General features: G+C 43.2%; 1 protein-coding gene and 1 pseudogene across 1 annotated transcript in view; both read right to left on the bottom strand.

Annotated features, from left to right (window-relative positions):
• Window positions 1-440: 440 nt before the first annotated feature.
• The window catches only part of Pcolce2 (procollagen C-endopeptidase enhancer 2), an 89,450-nt gene continuing 63,844 nt past the window's right edge, over window positions 441-26,046 (bottom strand). Inside the window, exons 4-10 of the mRNA XM_023712950.1 lie at window positions 22,336-22,591; window positions 15,683-15,807; window positions 14,290-14,426; window positions 8,509-8,663; window positions 3,312-3,395; window positions 1,781-1,948; window positions 441-1,007 (exon numbers count right to left, since the gene is read on the bottom strand). Of these exons, the coding sequence (XP_023568718.1) occupies window positions 877-1,007; window positions 1,781-1,948; window positions 3,312-3,395; window positions 8,509-8,663; window positions 14,290-14,426; window positions 15,683-15,807; window positions 22,336-22,591 (1,056 nt within the window). The 3' untranslated portion in view covers window positions 441-876. The remainder of the gene's footprint in view (window positions 1,008-1,780; window positions 1,949-3,311; window positions 3,396-8,508; window positions 8,664-14,289; window positions 14,427-15,682; window positions 15,808-22,335; window positions 22,592-26,046) is intronic.
• LOC105741908 lies at window positions 9,315-10,096 on the bottom strand (annotated as a pseudogene).

The raw sequence follows: 26,046 nt of genomic DNA, 5'->3' as shown, positions 1-26,046 counted from the left end.
AGGGATTGAACTCAGGTCCTTGTACTTGCCAGGCAAGCACTTATTCTACTGAGCTATCTCTCCAGCTCTAGAATGTTAATTCTTAACGAACTATAAACTAACACAAAGACAACCTTATATGAAAATAATATTTTAAAAACTTTTTTGAGATAGGGTCTTGCTATATACTGTACTTAGGGCTGGCCTTAAACTCACTGTGTAGCCCAGGCTGACCTCAAACTTGCAGTGATCCTCCAGCCTCAGCCTCCCAAGTACTAGGAATACAGGTGTGCACTACCACTTATTGTTCAAAGGGAATTTTTTTTTTTTTTCAATACGAGGGATCAAACTTGGGACCCTGGGTTTGCCAGGCAGGCACTTATGCCACTGAGCTATATCCCCAGTCCCTAAAAGGGAATTTTTTTTACAGTATCCCATTCTTCATAAGAACAAGTTTAATAGCTGCTATGTGATCATTTAAATATTTATTAAGCGCTGACTTAAAAATGCAAGAGAAGAATGTAACACCTCAGAGCAAATGCTTGAAGGCAAAACATGTATCACTATAAATATTGCACTTATAAAATCTTTTTTATATCTTCACACAACTCAATTCTAAAATACCCTCTTACAGAGATGTACAAATAAACTGCATCCAAGCTGGCACCCCCGATCCCTTGAGCTTCCTATCGCTGCGCAGGGTGGCAGGCTTTTGGCTGTCTGCCCGCCTCAGCGCAGGCTCAGAACTTGGAGCGGCAGCACTGCAGGCCTCACACCCACGCTGTGTGAAGGGTGAAGCATCCAGCCCTTGGGGACGCTCCATGTGGAGTCTACCTAGGGAAGACCGATCTTTCAAAGGCAACAACAGCATGCAGCTTAAATGGACACAGTTCACCACTAACACTGCTTGTTTTTTAAAGCATTCAGAAGCTTCTGGTTCTTGGTCTTGAACATCATGACGAAGCTGTCTGGCATGATCTTGCCTTGCCCGTCTTCTCCCGCTTGGCCCATAATGATGTAGTTCAGACCTAAAGAAAGAAAGTATAAATCTTTTGCTGTATGTATTTTCTCCCCTAAGAAACAGCTTAAACTACAACTCATCTCTGAGTAAATTTTTTTTCTATAAATGATATAATCACACTTTTACTTCACCTAGGATCAAATCACAAGGATTAGCACTCTCGAGCAAAAGGCTACATTGAGCTGGTAACGTGTGCCAGTTCCTTGAACACAGGCTGCGCGGGCAGTCAGCCCGCCCACCACTGCATGTCCCAGGCTGCAGATGGCTGGCTGGTTGGTGAGTCTTCACTTCTAGCCTAGGTGTCACTTTCCCATCTCAAGTTCGGCTCTGTACTTCCTCGGCTTGCTGCACGCTGTTCTCTAAACGCAGCATCGAAGTGCAGTAATCTGAAATGCCCTTCCTTGAACTGCTTTCTTAGTGTCTGTTTCCTGTTGGTTCAACTTTGTACTCTCTGGGACTCATTCATCATTTTTAGCCTTCTTTTGGCACTGGGGCCTTTTGAACCCAGGGCCTTTGTGCTGAGCTACATCTCCAGCCCTTTTAAATTTTTCATTTATTTTTGGACAGGGTTTTCATAAGTCACTGAATTGACCAGGTTGGGCTCACACTTTTGATCTTCCTGCCTCAGCCACCCAGAGTGCTGAGATGACAGGCGTGCACCCCCATACCTGGCCTCCGTCACCTTTTTGTACAAGGTATGGAAAGATCCATGTCTTCTTCAGAGAGCCTCTGTCTTCCTGTCCCAGCCTCTGTGCTGTCAGAGAAAGCTTTTCTCCTTACCTCTTCTGAGGAGAGGGCACTGCCTGCAGACCACAGTAACCTTGGCACTCATGTTCTTGCCCGCCTGTTGGATTGCCAGGTTTCCCTCTTTATAGATGTTGATGATTGAGATTGTGGCCTGCAAACTCTCACCCCGAGGCGTGGTTGTGATAACTGCACCGACTAATACTGCAGAGGAAAACACAAGGCAAGCATAAGGGAAAAGAATTTTGCCTTCTACTTTTCAAGAACAAGACATTTTAATGTTAAAGAAAAGGTCCTCATGGAGCCCTTGAATTTGATACTGTATATTTTTATCCCCAAAATTCAGACTAAAAAAGAGGCTGAGGAGTTGTATTATTAGTCTGGTTGTTGTTGATAGCTCAGAAAGGAACCTAAATGGTTTCCTCACTGCTGTCTGTTGCCGAGAGGGGACTCTATACTGTCCTTGCTGACAAACGGATCAAATGAAGAAGATGCTCACAAGAACATGTGAGATCTTGAAACTTTAGAGGCAATCCCATACTAGGAGGTTGAATCACAAGGATGTTTGTGTCTGTGCAGTTGATGGTCTGTGCCCTGTGTCTCATCCCCAGCACCAATCTAGCTGTGTTTGTTCACCCCAGGGGGAGGGGGACACCTCTCTAATAATCAGAAACTGTCTTTCTTGCTGAGGCCCCTGCTATAGCATGCTAACCTGGATATGGTGGTAAGGACACCTGGCACTCGGTGCTTTCATTTTTATGCCAGTTATCTGAATTTCAGCATAGAGACTACAGTAAAATCAAGGGCCCCAGATTCCTCAGTGTCTTTGCATTTTCTCTGTAAGATACCCTGGGAGCTAACACCTCAAGGCACCCAAAAGCAGAGAAACCACTCTGGGGAGGTCTCTTGTTTTGAGTAAACTGCTATAGCAATGTTCTTTTTCAGAGAAGACTTCACATATTAATTTTAAGCTGTTTTTAAAAATAACCAACACAACCAAATTTAGTATCTTTTGCTCTTAAGTAGCTTTCACAGAGTGAAGTCTTTTAATTTCATTAAGTACAATCTCCTCAGGTTCCAATTTCTAAGTTTCCAAAATGGACTTCAGATTTCCAGATTTTAATTTAACACTCTGGAAAAACACCAAAGAGGAAATAATTGAACGTCTTGAGGGAGGCCCGTTTCTGACTGTGAGCCTGGCTGTGTTTCTAGTGTGCTTTAGTTGAACAACAGATGTGTAAGAAAACACTTGGAACATGAAAAATATGTGGAGAACAAAGGAAGCAGATATTTTCAGGAATAGTTAGCGGGCTACCGAGTAGCAGAATCCTGGATCAGGAATCAAGTTAGTGAACTTAGGTAAAAGAAGCAAATTTTCTGAAGACTTACTTTTCTCGCCTATGAAATCTAATAGTTTGAACAGCACAGCACAACCTAGTGTCTGTTTTCTGTAGCAAGGGAGCAATGTGACTGACCCTTCACCACCAAATTCGTGGGAATTCCTGTGAGACCAAGCAGGCAGTTTCAAGTTTCTGATTCAAGACAAAAGCCTGGTTTTATTTCTTACCAAAGTTGTTTGAACAATAATTGCTCTCCAGAGTCCCCGTCCGTCTACACTTCTGTTGACACAGGGCCACAGTTGGTTTTAAACCTTAATTCAAATAAGACGTAAGAGTCAGGAAAACGAATCCAAGTATAATTGATGTTTACATCTGAATTTATCCTGTTAAAATTACCATTTATTTCCCCAAGCCACAAATTAGTCACTGCAATGAAGTAATTATAAACTGTACAGAAGAAATGCTTCATGTTTCCAAGTCCTGCTCTAATTTCCTTAGGGCAACTCAATACCCTCTGCTGAATTTTAAACCTGAGATCAAAGATAATCCAAATTTAGCTGTCATCGCTTTCTTCTATATAAAACACTAACCAAAAATACATAGCTTGCTTTATGTGCTCTGCTTAGTAAAACCCAGTACAATAAATCTGCACCATAAAATATATGTTAATTCTTCACAGGAATCCTACGGTGTCCCGGAGGCTCAAGAAGCTTTGCTGGTGCATTTAAAATACGCCACTGCCTAAATGTGAGTAGCACTGGGCTTTTGAAATGCTTCTGACCTATAAAGCCCTACATCTGTAATTAGATGCAAGCACTCACTAAATATTTACTTTGAGCCTGGCAGTGGCTGCAAGGAGTTTAAGAACTGAGACAAAGACAAACTTAAGAGATAAAAGGAAACAGATACACACAATGGCTCTCAACGAGAAGCAGTTTTGCCCTCGAGGTGGCATATGGCCATATCTTGAAACATTCTGCCTGTCCTAAGTAGGGGACTTGCAGTGAGCAGATACTAGTTGGAACCGCCAACTGCCGTCCGGTGAGAACAAGAAATTCTGTCTCCAAATGTAACTAGTGCCAAGGTTGAGAAATACCGGGCTAACATGAAAGTACATGATCCCTATTATCATCTTACGGATTTTTTAAAAAATATTTTTTAATTATTGGTTTAGGTGTGGTAATAAGGGAATGAAACAACCAAGGCACTCGGCTAAATATCTGCAATCGCAATGCTGCTCTTCGACTATTTCTGCGGATCCCTCACGAACGTACTGTTTACTTGTTAATTTGGCCCTGCCTAGGAGCAGCGCCCACGAGAGGACACCCTTTGGGGCGGGCCATGGGGTCCTGCTCCTGCGGAAGCCCAGTGTCCACACTGCTGCTCTCCCTGCGCTGTCTGCTCTGGCCTTGAGCTCCAGGCTGTGGCGCCCTGCATGCACACCCTTGGCCCTGGCTCCTCAGCCTCCTCTCCATGTATGCTGCGACAGCCACCCTCCTCACAGAGGGACCCTGTCCTGGGCTTCCTCCTCAGCTAGCCACACCCAGGCTGTAGTCCTCACCGCCAGCCTCTCAAACTCAAACATCCTACCCCCCCCCCAGGAGGCCTCCTCCCCTCGAGCTTATTTAATAACAGCGTGGCCTCTTTCCCCCTTTTCCTCTGAAGGGTCAGCACACTGGCCATCCTCTTGTCCCCAATCCATTAACCCTGGCGGCCTTTATCTGCTTAGCGATTCCACCTGGTCTCCTCTGTGGCTCTTCCCATCAACGTTCAGAGCCGGCTGCCAAGTCTCTTCCTCCTTTCTGCCAGCCTGTGCTGAGTTGCTGGCACTTCCCACCCCAGCTTCCTTACCTCCTTCACCACACTCCTCAGCCTCCTGTTTCCGCCTGCACAACACCTCTTAAAAAGCCTCCACTCCCAAAATCAAATGGAAATATTCAGTGCTCCCCTTGTTTGAAGTCTCATTGGCACGTTAATTCACTCACCACACATTTCTTCCTCTTTCCCTTTTCTATTTTGAGACACGGTCTGGTTAAGTTGCTAAGTTGCCTGGGCTGGGTTCCAATTTATGATCCTCCTGCCTCAGCCTCCCAGAATGCTGGGATCAGAGGGAGGTGCCCAATACGCCCCTCTTAAAAGCATTCTCTTTCATGCCAGGTGCTCCTGGGCACCCTCCCTCCTCCCAGCCTCTCCTGTTCAGCTTCCTCCTCTGTAGAAAGCTGCTTCTTCTGAAGCCTCAATCCCCACTCCTCTCCTTCGTGTGCAGCCTCTCCTAGACAACCTTATTCTCACTGATGGCTTCAACTATCTCTGTATTAACAGCTCCTACATTTATTTTTTCCTCCCTGTGCTTCATTTTGCCACGTTTGCACATGCACACCACATACTTCCATCTTCATTCCTCCTTGTCCGTCACCTGGCTAGTCCCACCTAGTTTCACATATTGAGGGGGTTTCAATGTATGTATTTTGCTTGTGTCATCCTCTTCATTACTTGTCCTTACTCCCCTTATTCTCTTCCTTCTACTTGCTTGCCATCTTTTTTAGATTCCATGTATGAGGGAGATCTCATGATATCTGAATACAGTATTGGTCTGAGTCCAGCGTATTTCATCAGCATGATGATCTCCCATTTTCCGCCCATTTTCTTTTCTTTTCTTTGTCTTTTTGAGACAAGGTTTCACTATGCAGTTCAGACTGGCCTTGAGCTCACTTCATAACCCAGGCTGGTCTATAATTTACAACTATCCTCCTGCCTCAGCCTCCTGAGTGCTGGGATTACAGGAGTGCGCCAACCTGCCCGGCTTCAGATCCACCCATTTTCTTGTAAATGACAGAATATCCTTCTTTGTTCAGTAGGCTAAAGATACCTATCATGCATATACTACATTTTCTTTGTCCATTCATCTGCTGATGAGCCTCTAGCCTGGTCCCATGTCTTGGCTATTTGCAGCTGTGCTGCAAAAAACCTGGATGTGCTCCTACCAAAATTTCAAGAACTCTACTGAATAAAAGGCTGAGAGTGAAAGCCTCATTCCTGAGGCTCTTAAATTCAAAGCTCTTGCTTGAATCTGTCTCCCTGGCCTGGAGACCCGTATGTCTGACTGTATGTCACCTCTACTGGAACATCTCACAGACACTTCAAGCCCAACAAGACCCAGCTTCCTCTGTGAATCTCCCCTCCAGCCCGGATCCCTGCCTCAGTGGATGATACCCCCCACCACCACCGTGCACCTTAGGGACCTGGGGAACATTCTTGCCACCAGCCTGGTCTCCTCAGTCCTGTTAACCACCAGAGCCTGTCACTATCTCCCACTCATGTCCTATCTCTGTAGTGTCATGGTGTCATCGTGTAGTTGACCTGGGCAACCAGAGAACCCACTTATCATCAGAAGATCCCTTCCACCCATTCACCTCACTGTGGCCAGTGGGATTTTTGTAAAGTACGAATCTGCTCATACATTTTTCTCAAACCTAGCTACAATTTTCCCTATGCATGGGTAACACCCAAAATGCTCAGAGCAGATGGAGAGAGGTGGCAGGGCCTAGAGATGAAGGCTGGAAGGGCTACAAAGACAGGCAAAATGTGAAGGGTATCACACCATCACAGGGGCTCAGGGGGCCTGGCCTGGCCAGTACGGCAGTCACTAACCACAGGTCTTTAAATATAAATAGACTGGAACTTTATGTTTTATTTTATGGCACTGACTGATAGCAACTGCTATAAATCAGTGGATAGCGTGACATAAGCAATGAATTTCATGGCAGAACACCATGGCCCTATGTCTGCACAGGTGGGGGCAGGGTGGGGGCGAGTAAGTGACACACAGGCGAAGAGGACCCTAGGAGTGACTTCTGATGCTGAGGACAAGCTTGGGAAAATGGGCAGAGAAGCAGGTTTAAGGCAGAAAACTGTGATAGAGTAAGTTGAATTTGATGTTTTAATTTAAATGTTTAGCAGTTGCAAAACGGTAGGAGATAACTACAAATCCATGCCTGTAATCTCAGAGAACATTTAGGCTGCCACCAGGCGTGGTGGTCCCTATAATTCCAGCACTCGGGTGGCTGAGGCAGGAAGATTGCTGAGTTTGAGGTCAGCCTGGGCTACATAGGAAATTCAAGGCTAGCCTGAATTACAGAGAGACTGGCTCAAGAAACAACAAACACAAAAGGTTAGGCTCAACCTAGAAGTCAGGAAACCACCAGTACCACGGGGTGGCCAGGCAATTCACAGGAATCCCAGAGGCAGTCCCTCAGAGATGGGCACGGGAAGCAGGGTCGTAACACGAGGCGGTGCACATCTACGCCACTAGGTGGCGCGCTTGTGGAGGCTGAGAAAGACGGAGCCTCCGGACCCGCCTGCCTGTCCAGGACGCGCTGAACAGTGGACAACAAAGCCAACTCCTTTCAGCCTGTTTCATATCTAATCTGGCCTTCTTTCTTCCTCCTTGGATTTGTATTTTTAATCTGAGTCTTGATGTCCCAGTGGGTGGAGCAGAACAGAGCCTGAGATCGACTATAGGCCCTGCTCGGGTGTCTGTATCTTAGTTTCACCACCAGCTTCCGTAAGATATTGAATATTGTTTGATTTATTTCAACTTGATAAAATGTATTTTATATGGCATTTTTCCATAAAACTTTAACCTAAAATACTACCATGATAGGCAATAAAAAAAACCCTTGTGCGGCTAGGAAGAGAGTGGGTGAGAAGGAAGTTGGAAGGTGGAGCAATTTCCAATTAGGAGCCCATGTCTTAACTGCTCTGCTAAGACATGGTGGATGACTGCAGCTTATTACAACTTAGTATGTATTTTATCAAGAATTAGGAAAGCAGAGTTCAAAGCTTCCAAACACAAAGAAATGACGAATATTTAAGGAGGTGGGAACGCTAATGAGCCTGATTTGACCCTGATTTGTAATACACCTTGTGTACATCTATCAAATCATCACACTGTACTCCATAAATACGTACATTTATCATGGGTTGGAATGTTTTTCAATGAAAAAATGAACCACAATTTGGTAAGTATCAGTAAAGAAAACTTAGACTCACAGTGATCATGTTTATGTAGTATTAGGCTTCCTATTAATTTTTAAGTGGTTATAATAGCTTAAATGAGATGTTAAAACTAGTAGTTCATATGCATTCATATATCCTATCTTCTTAATGGAGTCATTATTCTCTTATTTAATTTTTTCATTTCAAGTACTTTATAATAATTCTTTTGTTTGTTTTGTTTTCTGAGACAGAGTCTTGCTATTCTGGTCTTAAACTCAGTAGGTAGCCCAGGCTGGCCTCAGACTCCTGGCAGTCCTCCTGCCTCAGCCTCCCGAGTACTGGGATACAGGTGTGCACCATCAGGTTCAGCAAGAATTCTTTTTATACTCCTGAACTTTACACCAATTTCCAAATAGGAAAACTTACTTGTAGTTACTGGGTTTGTGGTAGTAACAGGTGCTGCAGTAGTTGTAGGCAGTTTTTTTGGCCTGAATTTGTAGTGACCAATAAATCCATCTGCTGTTAAACTTAAGTCTGATAAAAACTGAATAAGAAGTTCATTTCTCTCAGATACAATTGGCCTAAAAAACAAAAATATGTTTAAAAAAATACACACATGCATTTAAAATATAAGTGATAGCTTTTTAAAAAATACTTTTTTTTCTGTATCTAGGCCTTGTTTATTTCAACTCTTTAAATATGAGCAAAGTTTCACAGAAAAGTCATCTCAGTAAAGCACAAGGCTGTAATGGAAGTGCAAGGGCACAGGTGGGCCACAACTCAGCATGACGGGCCTGGGGCCACAGGCCACACAGGGCAGCAACAAGCACTATACAACCAACCTACCAGTTCATGGCTCGAGGCCAGGGCTAATAGGAGACAGGGCCCAAGGTCACCTCATGCTTTTGATTCTGCTTAAAAATATATTGCACTTCACCTTCTGCTACTTTTTTTTTTTTTTTTTTTTTTTTTCCAGAATTGAACTCAAGCCCTTGCTCTTGCCAGGGAAGTGCTTATTCCACTGACCATCTCCCCGGCCCCTCGGTTTGTCTTTTTTGTGTTTGTTTTTTGTTTCTGTTTTTGTACCAGGAATCAAACTCAACAACCTCTCATTGCCAGGCAGGCGCTGTGCCACTGAGCTATAGCCCCAGGCCCACCTTCTGCTAGTCTTTACAGGACCATAATGGAGGAGTCCTAAGTCTTGGCTGGGCCTTCAAACAGGGAATGGGGTCTCAGGAACAGACCTCGACGAGGTCCCCAGATTCTATGCCCAGATCACTTGGTAGTCCCTTGTCTGAAAGCTTCATCCCATCACAAAAGGAGAGCTCGTGTCCAGAGTCCCACGGCCTCCTCATCGTGTGACATGAGGCGAGGGTCTTGAGAGGAGAACCTGAAGGCGGCAACACTGCCAGCACCTGGTGCTTCTCTTTTCTCCTGCACCTGGGGCTGGAGCTGCTGGGACACCTCTGTGCTCTCTGTGGAGCTTGCCAACACCACACAGTCCATGATGTCAGCCACCCTAAGTTTCAGGGTCCTAGAGGTGGCAGTCAGGGACAGCTCTGTTTCTCCAAAAAGCAAGAGGATCCTTCTTGGGGCCACCCCGAGATGAAAGGCCATGTGATCCATGACACTCGGAAGTGACTACGACATCCTGATGGGCAATCGGACCACGTGAGCCCGGCAGTGGACTTCGTGTGGGAAGAGCCTGGAGTTCTCTGGGAGAACAGGCACATCTATGAGGACCACCTCATCCCCTCAGCTCTGGGAGTCCAGGCCCTAACTTGAGGCTCAGGCAGGACCAGAGGTCTTGGAGGAGTCAGTTCACCTCCCTTAACCTCTGGAGTGCCCGAGTATGTTTCCAGCTTTTGCTTCTTGGTGGAGGGGAGGGCAAAGGAGAGGTGTCTGGAACCAGTAACACCTTCTTTTCCTCCTCTTTCTCATCCTTACTCCTCAGCTTCCAGGGAGAGCTTGGAAATGGGGGATTCTCAGGGGGTGGACTGCCGGAATCTGCCATACTTGCCCCTTCCTTGGAACCTTCCAGGTGGAATTTCAGGAAAGACTGGGAAACAAGAATGGATGGAAACTGCTTTCCACCTTCCTGGGGTACACTGGGACCACCGGCACCTCTCAGGGATCCAGCTGCAGCCACAGCCTGGACAGGGTCTGCCTGTCACTGTCACTGTTGTCCTGGGGTATAGCAGGTACCCAGGGCTCTGGAGACTGGGCCTTGGCTGGGTCTTCTGCACCCCACATGTTGGCCACTTCCAGGACATCCTCACTGCTGTCACTGACCAAGTCCACCAGCACCATGTCCACAGCACGCCTGCCTGAAGACTGCTGGACGTGAGGACACCAGCTGGGCCACCCTGGGCCTCTGCCAAACCCGCCACCTCAGGGCCTCAGAGCCCTTTTCCTCACAGGTTCTGTCATTTCACACAACCCGAAAAAATTCACATTTTTCTGCTTTTACATTAATTTCTGACAACAGATTGGTTATTCACTTAAAACTAAAAGCCCAAACACTTCAAAAGGAAAAGGTCTCAATCTCCTAAACAGCAATGCTAAGGGCTAACATGTACAGGTTCTCGCCCAGCGAGGACCACTCCTCTCATTCCATCTTCACAACCTCTTTTCCTCTTTTTAGGGAATACAGCAACAGAGGTTCTGAGAGTTCAAGCAATTTGCCACAGGCCACACAGTCAAAATGTGGGGCTCAGCGTCTGCACCCAGGACCAGTGACCAGAGACAGCAGCAAATACTGAAAGCAGTGTAAACTGTCCTGCGCTGGCGGGGTGTCCACAGCATCTGGGCGTTCGTCTAACTCAGCAATAGCGTGACATCTCTCAAGCTCACCCGGGAAGCCAGCTGCTGCCCGTGTAGAAGCCACTGGGTAAAGCAGAGAGACAAATCCCCACTCTGTGAATGTTCAGCTGGAGAGATTATCTCAGGGGATAAAGAGAGCCATGCATGGTTTAAAGTGACTTCCATTTCATTTTCAATGGGCTTCTAATGCATTCCTCAAACAGATTTCTATTTATAACCTCTATCCGGAAAAGCTCTTAGGAAAAAAGAGAAGTGAGCACTGTTTTGAGGATGAAGAAGTCTAATTTCAGGAGCTTGTTGGTCAGCTGGTACTGGGTTTAGTGGTGATGATGCCTGAGGTTTGAAGGCTCCCTAAATCCTAGGAGAATAATTATATTGTAAAAGATAGCAGTTTTATCTAACTTTTGCTGTTGTTATTTATTTTTTATTTTTTTGTATTTTAGGGAAGGGTCTACAGGGTGTTTGGGGTCTCACTACTAGGTCGGACTCAGTGATCCTCCTGTTTACAGCCTCCCAAGAGTTGTTATTTAAACAAAGGTAGAAAACATTCTTTGGTTAATTCTATTTTAAAACGAATTCAGAAGTAGAAAACAAACAAGTTAATGAAGTAATGATTAAACTTTTCCAATGCATCTTCTCAGGCTAATCTCTTCATAAGCATCAGGGACAAAAATAATAAGACACCTGTTTGGGGCTGGGGTACTGAGAATTAAACCCAGACCGTTCCATTGGGCTACAGCTCCATGCTTTATTATTTTTTGAACCAGTGCCCAGTAAGTCATTCAGTGTGATCTTCCTGCTTCAGCCTCCCAGAGACCCAGCATTACGGGTGTGTGCTGCCAAGCTGGGCTTGGGGAAATGCTTAATCATTTTGTGTTCTTCTTCTCAGGTATTTTGAGTAGGTACAGCTGTACTTGAACCAACTGATTAGAAAAATTGCAGGACGTTTCCGTCCTGAATAATAAACTTTTAAGCTAAAGGGTTGGACAAACATAAAAGTGAGTTTCCTGACCTACATGAACAGAAATCACTTAAATAATGCTTCTGAGACTTTTTTTTTTTTTTTTGGTGGAACTGGGGATTTGAACTCAGGCCCTTGTGCTTGCCAGGGAAGCGCTTATTCTACTGAGCCATCTCCCCGGTCCCTCCATCTCCCCAGCCCCTGAGACTTCTAACCTTTAATAGAAATAAGACTTACTTTTATTATGATGAAATAAAAATAATGCACTAAACATGATTCTCATGTACACATAAAGCATGTTATATTGTTCAAACAAAATCACAAAAAACACGGTAAGCAGCAAAGAAGATCCTAAGACCCAATCAAGTTAGCCTGCTACCTAAGATGTTATAACTATAGTGCCCATGGAGACATTCTATCAGAAACTGAGTTTTGTCAAGGAAGAGTGCTTTAGTAACAGACTTTTGTTATGGTGTCCCTGAGCTTTGCGTAAATGTGCAAAATCACAGTGCTGAGGGCTAATGTAGCACCGGCACATTAATGTCACCAATAACCAGGAAGGAGGAAGCCAGGCGCAGTCTCACCCTCACCTTAACCCTAGCCCTAACCCTAACCCTCCATATACCGTAACCCTAGCCCTAACCCTCTGCACACCCTAACACAATCCACTCTGCCTGGCCGATCCAGGACAGGCCGAGCTGCTGTCTCTGTGGCTCAGAGCAGCTACTGCAGCCATTTCTGGCCTACCATTCCACAATGTTCCTCTCCTTCAGTCACCAACCAAGCCAGCCTACTCACTTTACTATTGAAATGTTTCTTGATCCATGTATTTCCCTTTGTCGCTACCTTCTCTACCTCCTCAACCCACAGCAACAGCCTTTTACAAACCTCCCCGCTCCTCTTGCCCAGGATGGGGGTGCGAGAGCCACAGGGCATGTCACACCCCTCACTGCCACCTATAAGCCCTTGGAGGGGCCCCGTCTCTGCAGGGCACGGGCCCCAATTCTCCTCTTCTGCTGACCATATGGCATGACTGGACCAAAAGACTCCGACCAGGTAATCCCACTATTTTTCTTTGTATTTTAAACATTTATCTTTGTATTCAGGGCATGCTTAGCATACTGCCCAGGTAAAAATTTAACTGAATTCAATGGCTGTCAAACTGCATTTGAACTAGATATGAGTATGAGATAATGTTCCTGATCCCCAGTGTTCCTCCTGTTCATTATTACCATTTTTTTTGAGACAGGGTCTTACTACGTATTCTATGCTGCCTAGAACTCACTCTGTAGCCCAAGCTGGTTTCAAACTTGTAGCAGTCCTCCTGCCTCAGCCTCCCGAGTGCTGGGATCACAGGTGTGCACCCGCACGCTGGCCTTCTTGTTCACATTAACAGTGGGAACTCTCCCACACAGGTTTCCTCATTTTCCTCACTGTCCTACCCCAGAAGTACTTTAACTGTGGAAAACTGTTCCTCTAGACAAAAGCTTGATGGGCTGATGGGAAAGCTCCTCTAGTCAATACACCCTTCGCCCCGCATCCTCTGCTATCATCCTCCCCAACTTCCTCAAGGAGGCAACTGCTGGCCTGAACTGTGCGCTCCTCCTCGCCTCGCCTTCTCCCTCCAGGTTGATCCCGTACACACATCACAGAGTATTAGCATCGTATAGGTTTGCATGTTTTAAACTTTGTGTCAGTGAAGGGGTGTGGTATGTCTTTTTCTGTTTTTGTTTGTCTCACTCCATCTTGTTGCTGAGATTCACCTGTTCCCATTGCTACACAGGGTGTCCTTTCACACAAGGCAGCTATTCTGTTGATAAACAGCAGTTTGTGCTGCTCCCCACCACAAACAATACTGCTGACATTCTTGGATGTGTCTTGTGCACACAGGCAAAACTACCTTTAATCTGGGAACCAGAGGGTGGGCCTATGCTGCACCTTAGGTTACAGGTACATGCTCATGTCAGGTTTATTAGCTGATGCCAAACTGACTTCCAAAGGTCATGCCAACTATGCTCTTTTCAAAGGTCTATTCACTGTGCCACTTGGTTCTTATGGAAATGCCTTTTCTGGGTTTTGCCCATTTTTTCTATTATACTCTTCTGATTTTTAGGATTCTTTCAGTATATTCTGGAACCTAGGACTTTCATCAAATGCATGCTACAAATACCGTGTTTCTACTTGTGCCTTCTCTTTTCCCTCTTTTTAAAATACACTTGGATGAACAGAAATTCTCATTTACGTTTCCAGTCCAGCTAGTTCTGATTTTTGTGTGATTACAGATCTGAATATAATCTGTAGTGCAGTCTAGAATTTGACAACGAAACAACCGTGTAAAGCCTTCCAGAAAATAAACGGTACTGGAAAATTCAGTAAAAAATCTAGTCATGAAAATCGGAAGGACCCAAGCAGGCACTACTCACGCAGGCGGACTGTCGCCGCAGTATCTGCCAATTCTCTGAGCATCGTTGACTTCTCCTCCATTAAACACAGCCACGAAATCGTACCGACAGTAGTTATCTCGCTCCACATCAAACTTCTCAAATTTTAATTCTATAAGCTTTGGAGAAAGTATAACACCAAGGCATCAAAACAGTGCTATTGAACAACCTCCCATAGAAATTTTCAGCTTCCCAGATTTGTAGCATGCCAGAATCTTTTTCTTTGTAAAACAAAAGCATTCATCCTCTTTCAATGATGAAATTTCCTTATTGCCATGCTTCTTAGTGAACCAAAGTGTGGTATGCTTTCTGCTTTCATTTTTAATCATTATAAAAGAATTACATAATGGTGTATTTCAGAAATGTCTTCCATTATTAAATAAATGATAATCTTTTTCTTATTAAAAATAAAAATTAATTTTGGGATTATGATTAAAGCATGTCCATGAACATATGTGTGTGAACACACATCTACATCATTGACCTGCATGGTACATGAACCTGAATAATTATTCATTTTGATAATAAATAAATATATGGCAGGTAGCATTTGTGCAAGCTATCTGAAAGATCAATTTAAAAAAAAAATTTTTTTTTAAGTCACAATGCTCACTTTACTGTTTGGATTAAATTGTATAGTGTCTGTAATATTATCTTACAAAGTTAGACTTAAAAGTTCATAAAGTAAGTTGTATTTATTCCTTTGCCAAATTCTGTCCTATCATTCAAATGTGAAAGTGGTATCCAGAAAGGGCAAAAATGTATGGAACCACAAACTAATAAATGCTACAAAACTGGAATTTCTCTCTTGATTGTTTCAAAACAATCAAGAGTCATTGTGTAGATTTATACAAATTATTTTTTAAACAATCAAAAACCCTAAAAGAGGCCAGCTTTCCCACTGGACACCTTGCTATAGAGAGGATACACCTTGGGCTGTACTGTTGACGGGAGGAACACATGCTATCTTTGATGTGACAGGATGAGCCTGCTATGTGGGAAAGCAGGACCCTGAACTAACATACATCTGGGGACTTTTCTCTGCTCACAGTGACTCACTACTACTTACTACAGCATGCTCATAATACCTGCCCCAGAGTTAAAACAATCCGATGTGAAATTTGCCTACCATCTGGTTTGAGAGTTGTCATTATATAACAGGAAATTAAATTCATTTGATTTTGCAAATCAAATAATGCAAAGGCAACTTTTACTGGGTCTTCATGTGAAGAGACACCTGTGCCCAGCAGGACCTTCCTATCCCTACAACCTCAGTTCTGGCATGAGCACCGCAGCCAGTGCTCTGAGGGGCGGCCCCCCACTGCTCGGAAACATCCCACACACACAGCTTCTTCACAGTTTCAGGGAGCCTCACCTGGTTTTTTGGGGCTATGATGTGCCATGTACAAGTGACTCCTACAGGATAATCCCGGTCTGGCCAGTTGGGGGTTTTAAAAGAGCCCGAAGGTCTTTCAAGGCGTCCTCCACAATATTGGTCCCCTAAAGTTATTAAATATGGAAAAAAAATCCCACAGTTTATGTCCTAACATAGCTTACAGGAATACAACCAAACAGAGATTAGGGATGTGGAATAGAATAGAACAGGTAATGGAATAGTACATCAAGACAACAGTAGAAACAAACCTCTTAAGATGATAATCACATAGATAATCTGCTCCGTGCACAGATACAGAGTACACGTGTATGCGCGTGCGCACACATGCACACACACACAAAATGATTTTCATAATTCCTAGCATATCACATCAGTCCCAGAGAGGGGAGAAGCAGAGGAACAGCCATAGGTTCTTTTTTTCCTTTTTTTTTTTTTTTTTTTTTTTTTTCTGTAGGAGGGGAAAACAAAGACAAAACATTCAGGAATATGAGCTTGCAGCTCAATGAATCTTACAGAATCTAAAAATTCTTGGGGGCCTGCCCAGTAGCTCAGTTCTTTAAGTGGCTGCTTCAACAAAGCTGTCAGGCTCAGGTTGCTGTGGTTCGATCCCCACAACTCAAGCCAGCCAAACCTGCCCTGAAGGCATTAGGAGCAAAAAAAAAAAAAAAATCCTCCTAAAAATTCTCAAGGTATCTATTAAATGCCCATGAACAACAATTTGCATTAGTGTAGACAATGCTAATTACGAGAAAACATTACCTGACATATATGTGTAGTAACTTTCAAGTATAAATAATATTTTTTGTGACAATAATACATATGTATAAACTTTCAGCAATACAGAAAAGGGCAAAGGACAAAGTAAAAAATTACCCTAAATTCCACCACCTAAAGTTAACAACAACATAGCTAAAAAATTTACTTCAGATATCTGATAAGTGTACTAATATGTAACATACTTGTACTAATACACTAACAAATAATTTTAGAAAGTTATATTAGTACAGTATTCTAAATTGTTTCACTTGAATTTAATAAATAAAAACTGAGTTGTAATTAAAGGAATATACCTTATTGAAACATTTCTCTGACACTCATTCTTTCTTTTAAATAAAAAGGATTTTAGTTTATTTATTTGGTACAGGGTCTTGCTACACAGCTCGGTCTCCTAGTGATCCTCCTGTCTCAGCCTCCCCAGTGCTGGGATTGCAGGCATGTGCCACCACGCCAGAATTCAGAGACCACGTGGCCCTCACAGGGTTCCAGGAGTTCCAGAACCAGCACAGCCTGTGGGACCAGGGATTGAACCTGGGTCCTTGCGCTTGCTAGATAGGTGTTTAGACTGCTAAGCTATCTCCCAGCCCCAGACAATCATTCTTAAAACAAACTTCTAAATTTAAGAAAGTGAATTCTAAAAATCAAGTTTGGATTAAATTCTGGAACACTTAACAGAAAAATTTCAAGGAGGAGCAGAAGACAGCTCAATGGCATAAGTGCCTGCCTGGCAAGCGCAAGGTCCTGAGTTTGATCCTTGGCATGGCAAAAAAAAAAAAAAAAAAAAAAAAAAAAAAGAAAGAAAGAAGAAAAGAAAAAGAAAAGAAAAATTTCAAGGCTACAGAGTGAATAGACTAATATAGTGATCGTCCATCTACTGGTCACCGAGAGTTTCCGTCATTATCCTACTATTCTACCTATATTGCCATCTATCAGCTTTTTTTAAAATTACTTCATAGGTCTGGGGGAAATAAAACTCACAGACACTGAACACACAAACCTTAGCTATACATGCTTGAAAAAGGGATGACCCTGTGTGAGCGACATGTACTCCCAAGATACCACAGAATCCATCTCACAAAATTTAGTATCTTTTCCCAAGCTGGCAATTCCTCATTCTACTTTTCTAAAACTTTTCACTTTGATTTCGTGCTCCAGTGCCACGTAAATGGAATCACGTAAAGGTGTCCTGTAGAGCATGGCTTCTCGGGCCTGCCATGATGTCCACGCGTCTCGCGTGGCTGTGTCCTGGTGGCTGCCCCTTCCCCTTGCTGGACACTATCCCATCGCATGCACACAGTACAGTGCACTTACTCATTCTCCTGCTGGTGCTCACTTGAGTTCTTTCCAGTTCTATTACGAATGCGAGTGCTACAAATGTTTTTACGCTAATCTTTTCGTGGATATGAGTGTTCACTTTTTCACCTAACTACCCAGGAGCACAATCACTGGGGCAAGAGTAAATGCAGACATTTAACTTGATAAAAACAAAAACTACCCAAACACTTCCCCAGGCATTCGCACCATCTCCTAGCACTCGGGTCCAACACGCTGGTTGCTTCGGGTACTTGCCACCCTGCAGGGCTATCAGTGCTCTAGCAGTAGGTGGGTCAGTAACAGTATCTCACTGGGGTTTTAATCTGCATTCCCCTGATGATTAATAGGATTAAACATTTTTTCAAGTACTTATTGGCCATTCAAATCTTCCTTTAAGAAATGTACATCTAAATGTACCTTTAAGAAATTACCCATTTTTTCAGGACTGGCCAAATAGCTCAGTGGATTAAAGTGCCTATAAGCAGGCACAGGGGCATAATGGCATGCAACTGTAATCCCAGCTCTTGGGAGGCTGTAAACAGGTGTATCACCACAAGTCTGATCTAGTAGTGAGACTCTGAACACCCTGTATACCCTTTCCTAAAATTAAAAAAAAATAACCATTTTTATATTTATTGATATTTATTTAATTTATTTATACTGGGGATCAAACTCAGGACCTTGCACCTACCAGTCAGCATTTATGCCTCTGAGTTATCTCCTCCGCCCTTATTTATTTATCTTGTTGAGTTCTTCAAATGTTTTGGATACAAATCCTTATCAGACATTTTTGTGACTATTTTCTCTTATTTGAAGTTGCCTATTCAGGTTTGTAATAATGTCTTTTTTAATACACATCAGGTTTAAAAAAATTTTTTTATGTATTTGGTACAGGGTCTCACTACACAGTTTGGACTTTTGTGAACCTCCTGTTTGCAGCCTCCTCAGCACTGGGATTATAGGCTTGTGCAACCACACCTGGGTTCAGTGGCCAGGTGGGCCTGCGATGCTGGGGATCAAACCCTGGTCCCTATGCTTGCCTAAACAAGCACTTAGTCTGCTAAGCTATCTCGTCAGCCCTAATATATATATTTTATTTGTTTGTTTGATACAAGGTCTCACTATGCTGCTTTGATTCACAGTGATACTCCTGTGTCAGCCTCCCCAGTGCCGACAGCAGGATTACGGGCAGGCACCACTACTCTCAGTCTCAATGGCCAGCACTGTGTGCCCAGATGTGGCACCCGCGGTTCTGGGGATTGAACTTGGGTCTTTGCTCTTGCTAGGCAGGCGCTTAGACTACTGAGCTATCTCCCCAGCCCTATAGCCATTAGTTTTAATGAAGTTTGCTTAGTACCTACTTTTTCATCCTTTTACTTTCAATTATCTGGTCTTTGTATTTTAAGTGCTTTCTTGTGGACAACACATATCTGGGTCTTGTTTCTTAAGTCATTCTAAAAATAACTGTCTTCAAACTAGAGTATTTAATCCTCTATGTTTAACACATTGATCAGCATGTTTGGATTTGCTATGTCATTTACTATTTTTCTTTTTGCTCATCTTTCTTTGGTCCCATCTGCTCTTCTTCCCAACTTTGTTTAAGCTAGTTGGATACCTTCCAGTGTTCCATTTTAACCTTTTGGCTTTAGTTATAACTCTTAAATTTTTAATGGGTACTCTAGGGATTAATATATGTATATATATACATGATATAATATTAACATATTTATATATGTATATATTTAACCTATCATAATCTACTCAGTTACTATTGCACTTGATGTATTGTGTGTGTATGTGGCAGTAGGGTTACATTTACCTTCCATCCTTTGTGTGCCAAACATACACATTATATATCCCATATATGGTGTTAATTTTTTTTGTTTTGAACAGGTAAGTGTGAAGAAAATAATATGTACTCTTCCATATTAACTATTTCCAATGATTTTATCCCTTCCATTATCTTCATGGTACCCCCTGGGATTATTTCTTTCAACCTAAAGAATGTCAATAATATATATATATATATATATATATATATATATATATATGCGTGTGTGTGTGTTTTTGGATATTTACAGTGTTTATCTGAAAATGATTTCACTTCTCTATCATTTTTGGAGACTGTCAATAGGACCCAGGTTGATAGTTTTATTCCAGGACTTGAAGAATGCATGACACTGCCCCCTGCCCTCCTTTGTTTCTAGTTAAAATAAAAGCCATTAGGGCTGGGGAGATAGCTCAGTGGAATAAGCGCTTCCCTGGCAAGTACAAGGGCCTGAGTTCAATCCCTGGTTCCGCAAAAAAGACACCAAAAAACAAAAAAAACCCCATCATTTATAACCCTGTTCCGCATATAAGTTGGCTTTATCTGCTTCACTTCAAGATTTTATCTTTATCTTTAGATTTCTGTAATTTATGATGTGATGAGGCATACCTCTTCATTTTCTAATTTATCTTCTTCAGAATTGTTGAACTGCTTGCCTCTACAAGCCAATGTTCTTCAAGTCTGGATCAAGTCAAGTCATTATTTCCTTATTTTTTATGTGCTATTGTTACTTATTCTGAGACAAAAATTACAGACATATTAGACTACTTGATATTATCTCATTGGTCTCTGAATCTCTTTTTTCTTTAATGCTTTTCTTCCTCCTTTTTTTCCCCTCTTGCTTCTTTCGATTAGATTATTTCTAGCCAAGTTCACTGGCTCTTTTTCTGTCATCTCTAATTAACTGGTACACCCATCAGGTAAATTTTTCAATGTCATATTCCCTATAGGCTAGCTCTAGAATCTTGATTTTGTTTCACTTTGGTTTGAGACAGTGTCTCACTATATAGTCCAGGTTGACCTTGAACTCACAATCATCCTGCCTTGGCCTCCTGAGGAAAGGGTGTGCAATCATGCCTTATCTTAATTCTATTTTTTAATAATAATTTCTGCTTCTCATTTGTTTATTTACTCTACAAATATTTCCCTGAAATAAATTTGTAAGTGCTGCTTTAAAGTGCTTGTGAGCTACTCGCAGTATCGGGGGTCTTCTTTTTTTTTGTTCCTCGAACGCCTTCAGGGCACTTTTGGCCAGCGGGAGAGTTGTGAGGTTCGAACTCCAGCAACCTGAGGCTGACAGCTTTGTGGAAGCTGCCACTTAAAGGCCTGAGCTAGGGCCAGGCCCCCCCCCTTTTTTTTGGGGGGGGGGGTCTTCTTATTGACAGTTTTTTCTCTTGAATATGGGATGAATTTTTCCTATTTCACTACATGACTAGAAGAGGCCAGGGAAATAGCTCAGTGTCACAGCACCTGCCTGGCAAGCACGAGGTCTTGAGTTTGAGTCCCAGTACCAAAACAAGAAAAGGGCTTTTACATGAGTAGATACTGGACATTACAAAGATACACTCTAACTTCTGTCGAGTTCCTATGAAAAATTATTTTTGAGCATTAACTAGACGCAAACTCAGAATCTGTCTCTGGGGCAGTGGTCAGCAGCTGTAACCTCTGTCCAGTTCTCTCATTCTCCGCTCACAGATTTATGCCAGGCCAACTGGATTCTCCTCCACATTTTAGAGTTGGATAAAATTTCCATGTATACTTTGTCCTTCAGTTCTTCTGCAGCTCCATAGTAGGATTTTCTCCCCAGTATGAAGGCTGCTTTGTCAGTGCTAAATCCTGCCCTCTGACACCTCAGGCCAGTGATGCCCATTACAGCCCCATCCTAGGGCAGAGTAGGGGTGTTCTCTGGTGAAAAGACTCACAAATCTGGCTTGCTCCAACTGCTTTTCAAGGTTACTATCCCAAGGAGCTCACATGGACTAACATGAAAATATACCAAGACAGTGTCAAGTAAAAAGAAAAAGGTGTAAAATAATACTGCTACATGATTACACTCACATTTTCAAAGATATTATAAAAATACATAAATATAAATAAGCACACATATAGATATAGAAACTGTTGGCTGTAACTATTTCTGAAGAAGAGACTATAGCAGGTAATATGTAAGCTTCACTGTTTACCCATGCATTTCTATATCTGAATTTTTACAAGAATGTATGTGGACTTTTTCAAACATTAATTTTTTTTTAACAGTCTCTTGGTGATTTAGTTTCTTTTGACACTTTTTTAAGAAGAATTTCTCTTAAGCCTTTTTTTTTTTAATGCATTTAACACAGGGTCTACAAGGTCTCACTACATAGATCGGACTCGTAGTGATCCTCCTGTTTTTATCCTCCCAAGCGCTGGGATTATAGGCGTGTGCCACCACAGCCAGTCTCAGTCTCAGTCTCAGTCTCAGTCTCAGTCTCAGTCTCAGTCTCAGTCTCAGTCTCAGTCTCAGTCTCAGTCTCAGTCTCAGTCTCAGCGCTCCCCAGGGGCAGGGCTGGCACAGCCAGCCGGGATGGAACCCAGTCTTGCACCTCTTGGTGAGCTGTCTGGCCGGGCCTGCTCTGAAGCTTTATATTACATGAGTAAACATATAAAACTCCAAGAACTGCGTCTGACACAAATTGGCAGAGCTGTCCCTGTCATCGTTACACAGAAACAGTACCTCTTTCATTTGGTTCGGAGGCAGAGAACATGGCCATGAAGCCATTGCCTGCTGTGTTGGCGTCGGAAATCATCTTTACCATCATCTTGTTGCCGCTGGACACCAGGGCTCCAGGTCGGAATGTGCCACAGAAGCGCCCGATGCGCTGGCCATTGGGGTGGCCATTGTATACATCCACGAAGTCATAGCGGCACAGGTTGTCGCTCTCAAGGTCTATGAATCGGAAATTAAGGACGACTACTTTTCCCTCGGGAACCTGAAAAAGGAGAAAAGGGCCAAACAGAAAATGGGTTATGAAAACAACATCTGAGATCTTCACAAATGGCCAAGCACTAAAATGACCTCATTAAAAAAATGTAAGTTGCTAAGGGTATAGCGGAGGCTACGCCTCTGGCTTTGATCTCCAGTTCCACAAAAAAAGGAAGAGGGAATTTGAACTATGCCAAGGAGTGTTTTCTAGCATATGGCATACCTAATAAAATACAAGTCTTTCATCTTTTTTAATAAACTCCACAATTCTCTATGATACACAATCTAACTCATTGAGGAGTTTATTTATACCAAGTTACAAAATGGTAGCTTTGGTCTTGTTGAGTGATATCTCATTACTTACAAAAAACATCAGTCCTGACTGGACATGGTACACAGCTGCACATTCTAAAACACTGTGACACCCAGACACTTGGCCTGGCGACAAAACATCTGAAATATCATTTCTCACAAACAATATATGAAGCATAATCTCCACATATAGAATGTTTCCATGAAGTTCAAAATTAAAGGTTTGTTTGGCAGTTGAACAGTTAATTTACTGGTAATCAACTTGCGTCTTGAAAAATCTGGACAAAAATATGTATTTGTTAAACTGAGTAAATTTTGTTAAATCATTTCTTCTTCAAATCACTAGGGTTTTTAACTGGTTTTTCAGGTGAAAACTTATAATCCAGGCAATTTTGAAATATACTGCACTCGTGATTAAAAAAGATTATCATGTGGTTTATCAGGCAGGCACTTATTCTAGTGAGCTATCTCCCCCATCCCTTTGTGGTTTATCATTAAGATTTTTTTCCATCACATTTATCCCAGTATAACACTCCCTTCTCTCACACTCTTTCAGTACTGTGGATTAAACCCAGGACCTTCACACTGAATTACATTCCCTGGTCTTATTTTTTTTTTTTTTTTTTTTACACAGGTTTTCACTAAGTCATTAAGGTGCCCAGGCTGTGATGATGAATTTGTGGTCCTCCTGCTTCAGCTTCCCATAGTACTGAAATTATAGGCATGTAATTACAAGCATGTAACCACCTTGTCTGTTTCCCCATAGAAAATTTTTAAGATGTTTCCTTTGTTTCTGAGTAAATGGGAAAAATAACCACAAGTGCATTTAGGAGGAGTCTCAAGTTCCAAAAGTCCCATTCTTGCCCAGTTCATACACCTTTACGACCAAGTCTTGATCATGTCCATGTTACCCTTTTAATTGGAAAAGTTATTACTGAACAGTGTAAGGATTTTATTCAGTAAAAATGCTGTGCCAGCCCCAGAACCCCAGATATGCCATGCCAGCCACTGAAACTGGGTGTGGTGGTGCACGCCTGTAACCCTAGTGCTGGGGAGGCTGAGACAGGAGGATAACTATGAGTCTGAGCTGCGAAGTGAGACCCTGTACCAAATAAATAAATAAATAAATAAAAAATTTAAGTGTGACACGGCGAAGATCAATGGTTAAAAAATATACACACATAATTAAAACTGTCATTATGCTTGTAACTTCTATCCCATAATCAGAATGTTATCAAAATATGATGCCACATCTAAAATCTTCAATACAAGTAGGTGCTACAAATTACTGAAAAATTGCTGATCATGCAAAAAAATCAAACTAACTTGTAATTTGTTCTGCTCTTACATAAATAATGATTTTTATGCAATATGCACAAATTTACACAAATGACTACTTTTTAAGTGCACAAAGGGTAAGTCAAAGCCATGAGACCTGGTGAAATCCCTCACCCACAGTGAACTAGGGAAGCAGTCAAGAGCCTGGGGGGAACAGGCTGAACCTGGGAGCTGAGGTCAAAGCACAGCAGACTGAGAAAGCAGGAACAACAGAAGCCAAGGAGGGTCCTAAGGAGGAGGGTGATGGATGGAGTGCTGCTGCTGGGAGGCCGGAGATAAAGACCCAGAAAGATAAAGACTCACTGTGCGTAGCAATACAGGGGGACCATGAGCTCTGATAAAGTTGGTGGCACAGTAGAGACAAAGCCTGATAAAAGAAGGATCAAGAGAAAATAAAGTGTGAAAACTGGTGGTAACTAATACACACAAGCCTTGGCAAGAGGGATGGGGTGAGGGTTGCTGCAAAGATGAACAAAGAAATAGCAGGGTAGCTGGAACGTCATGCAGGGCCATGCAGGGTTTCCGGAGAGGCTGTGTGCGTGAAGGTGTGCTTGCATGCTGATGGAAGCGAGTCTATGGAGGGCACAGACTGATGGCTCACGACAGGGAACAGGCAGGAAATGTCCCTGGGCAGGAGAGCGGCTGAGCGAAGGCACAGATGGAGGGGAGCTGGCTGTGGCAGGGGAAGACGGTCCTGCCCAGGGCAGGCCCAGAGCGGAGGAAGGCAGATGGAGGCTGTCAGTGAATGAGGGAGGTGGTGAGAGCAGATGGAGCTGTTTTTTTTCTGGCTGCTTTTGTTTTCTTGGTGAAATAGGAAACCAGGTCATCAGCAGTGAGTACAGTGGGGAGAGGAGCTCCCGGGAGTTCGCGAACAGAGGACAAGGTATGTAAATGGAATAGAAAAATTCCCAGGAGTGCTCAGGGCAACCTGAAGTAAATGAACTGAAACCAAGACCTCTCACAAGGTGGTGGCCTTTGTTCTCGTTAGTGGCCTCCCCGCTCCATGCTGAGTGGCTTGGGTGGAGGTGCAGAGCAGGTGGAGTTGTGTTCACACAGCGGGAGCTGGGAGCCAGGGTGGGAGGCCCCAAGTGAGGACAGAGAAGCCAGGACCAGGAGACTTGGGGATGTAGCCAAGGACTGACCATAAGGAAGGACCGTGGAGGACACAATGGGTGACAGCAGCACACCCAGAGTGTGAGGGAGGCAGGGACACAGCAGCAGCGGGAGTGAGCAAATTCACTGGAGAAGGCTCAAGACCCAAGAGCATCCTCACACTGAGGTCAATATCACAGGGATGGTGCTGAGGAAGAGTGTGGAAGGCAGCAACTGTGAACCAGGAGCTCAAACGTGCAAGGCTCAGGAAGGCTCTCGAGGGCCTCCAGAAGGCTGCATGCAGAGCGGCACAGCAGGACACAACCTTGCTTCCTTGGCAAGCGCTTGGGTTTGGGCACCACTTTGAAAACATTGGTTGCAAAAGAAGAAATACAAATAGAAAGGTATAATACAAGTAGAAGGAAAGCAGGATCTCAAGGACTAACTAATCAAGAGAGGGAAAGGAGAAGAGCTAGGAAACATGACAATGTCAAGACACTGAGTTATATGCAGAAGATGGACAAGGCAATGATCCTGAGAATCTCCAGATTTTTGAATCTAGCAGTTAATTGGAAAGATTCTCACCCTAACTAACTATATATACTGATACGTGTGAACTAAGCAACTGCACTGCAGATGATAATCTATAAGAGTAGTTTCATGCTTGGAGTGCCTGTCATTCTGGTCTTCTGAATACTGGCTGCTTGTCATGACATGCCA

Source organism: Octodon degus, unplaced genomic scaffold (assembly GCF_000260255.1).
Source record: "Octodon degus isolate 3935 unplaced genomic scaffold, OctDeg1.0 scaffold00028, whole genome shotgun sequence".
Lineage (NCBI taxonomy): Eukaryota > Metazoa > Chordata > Mammalia > Rodentia > Octodontidae > Octodon > Octodon degus.
This window is presented reverse-complemented; position numbering and strand designations above follow the sequence as displayed.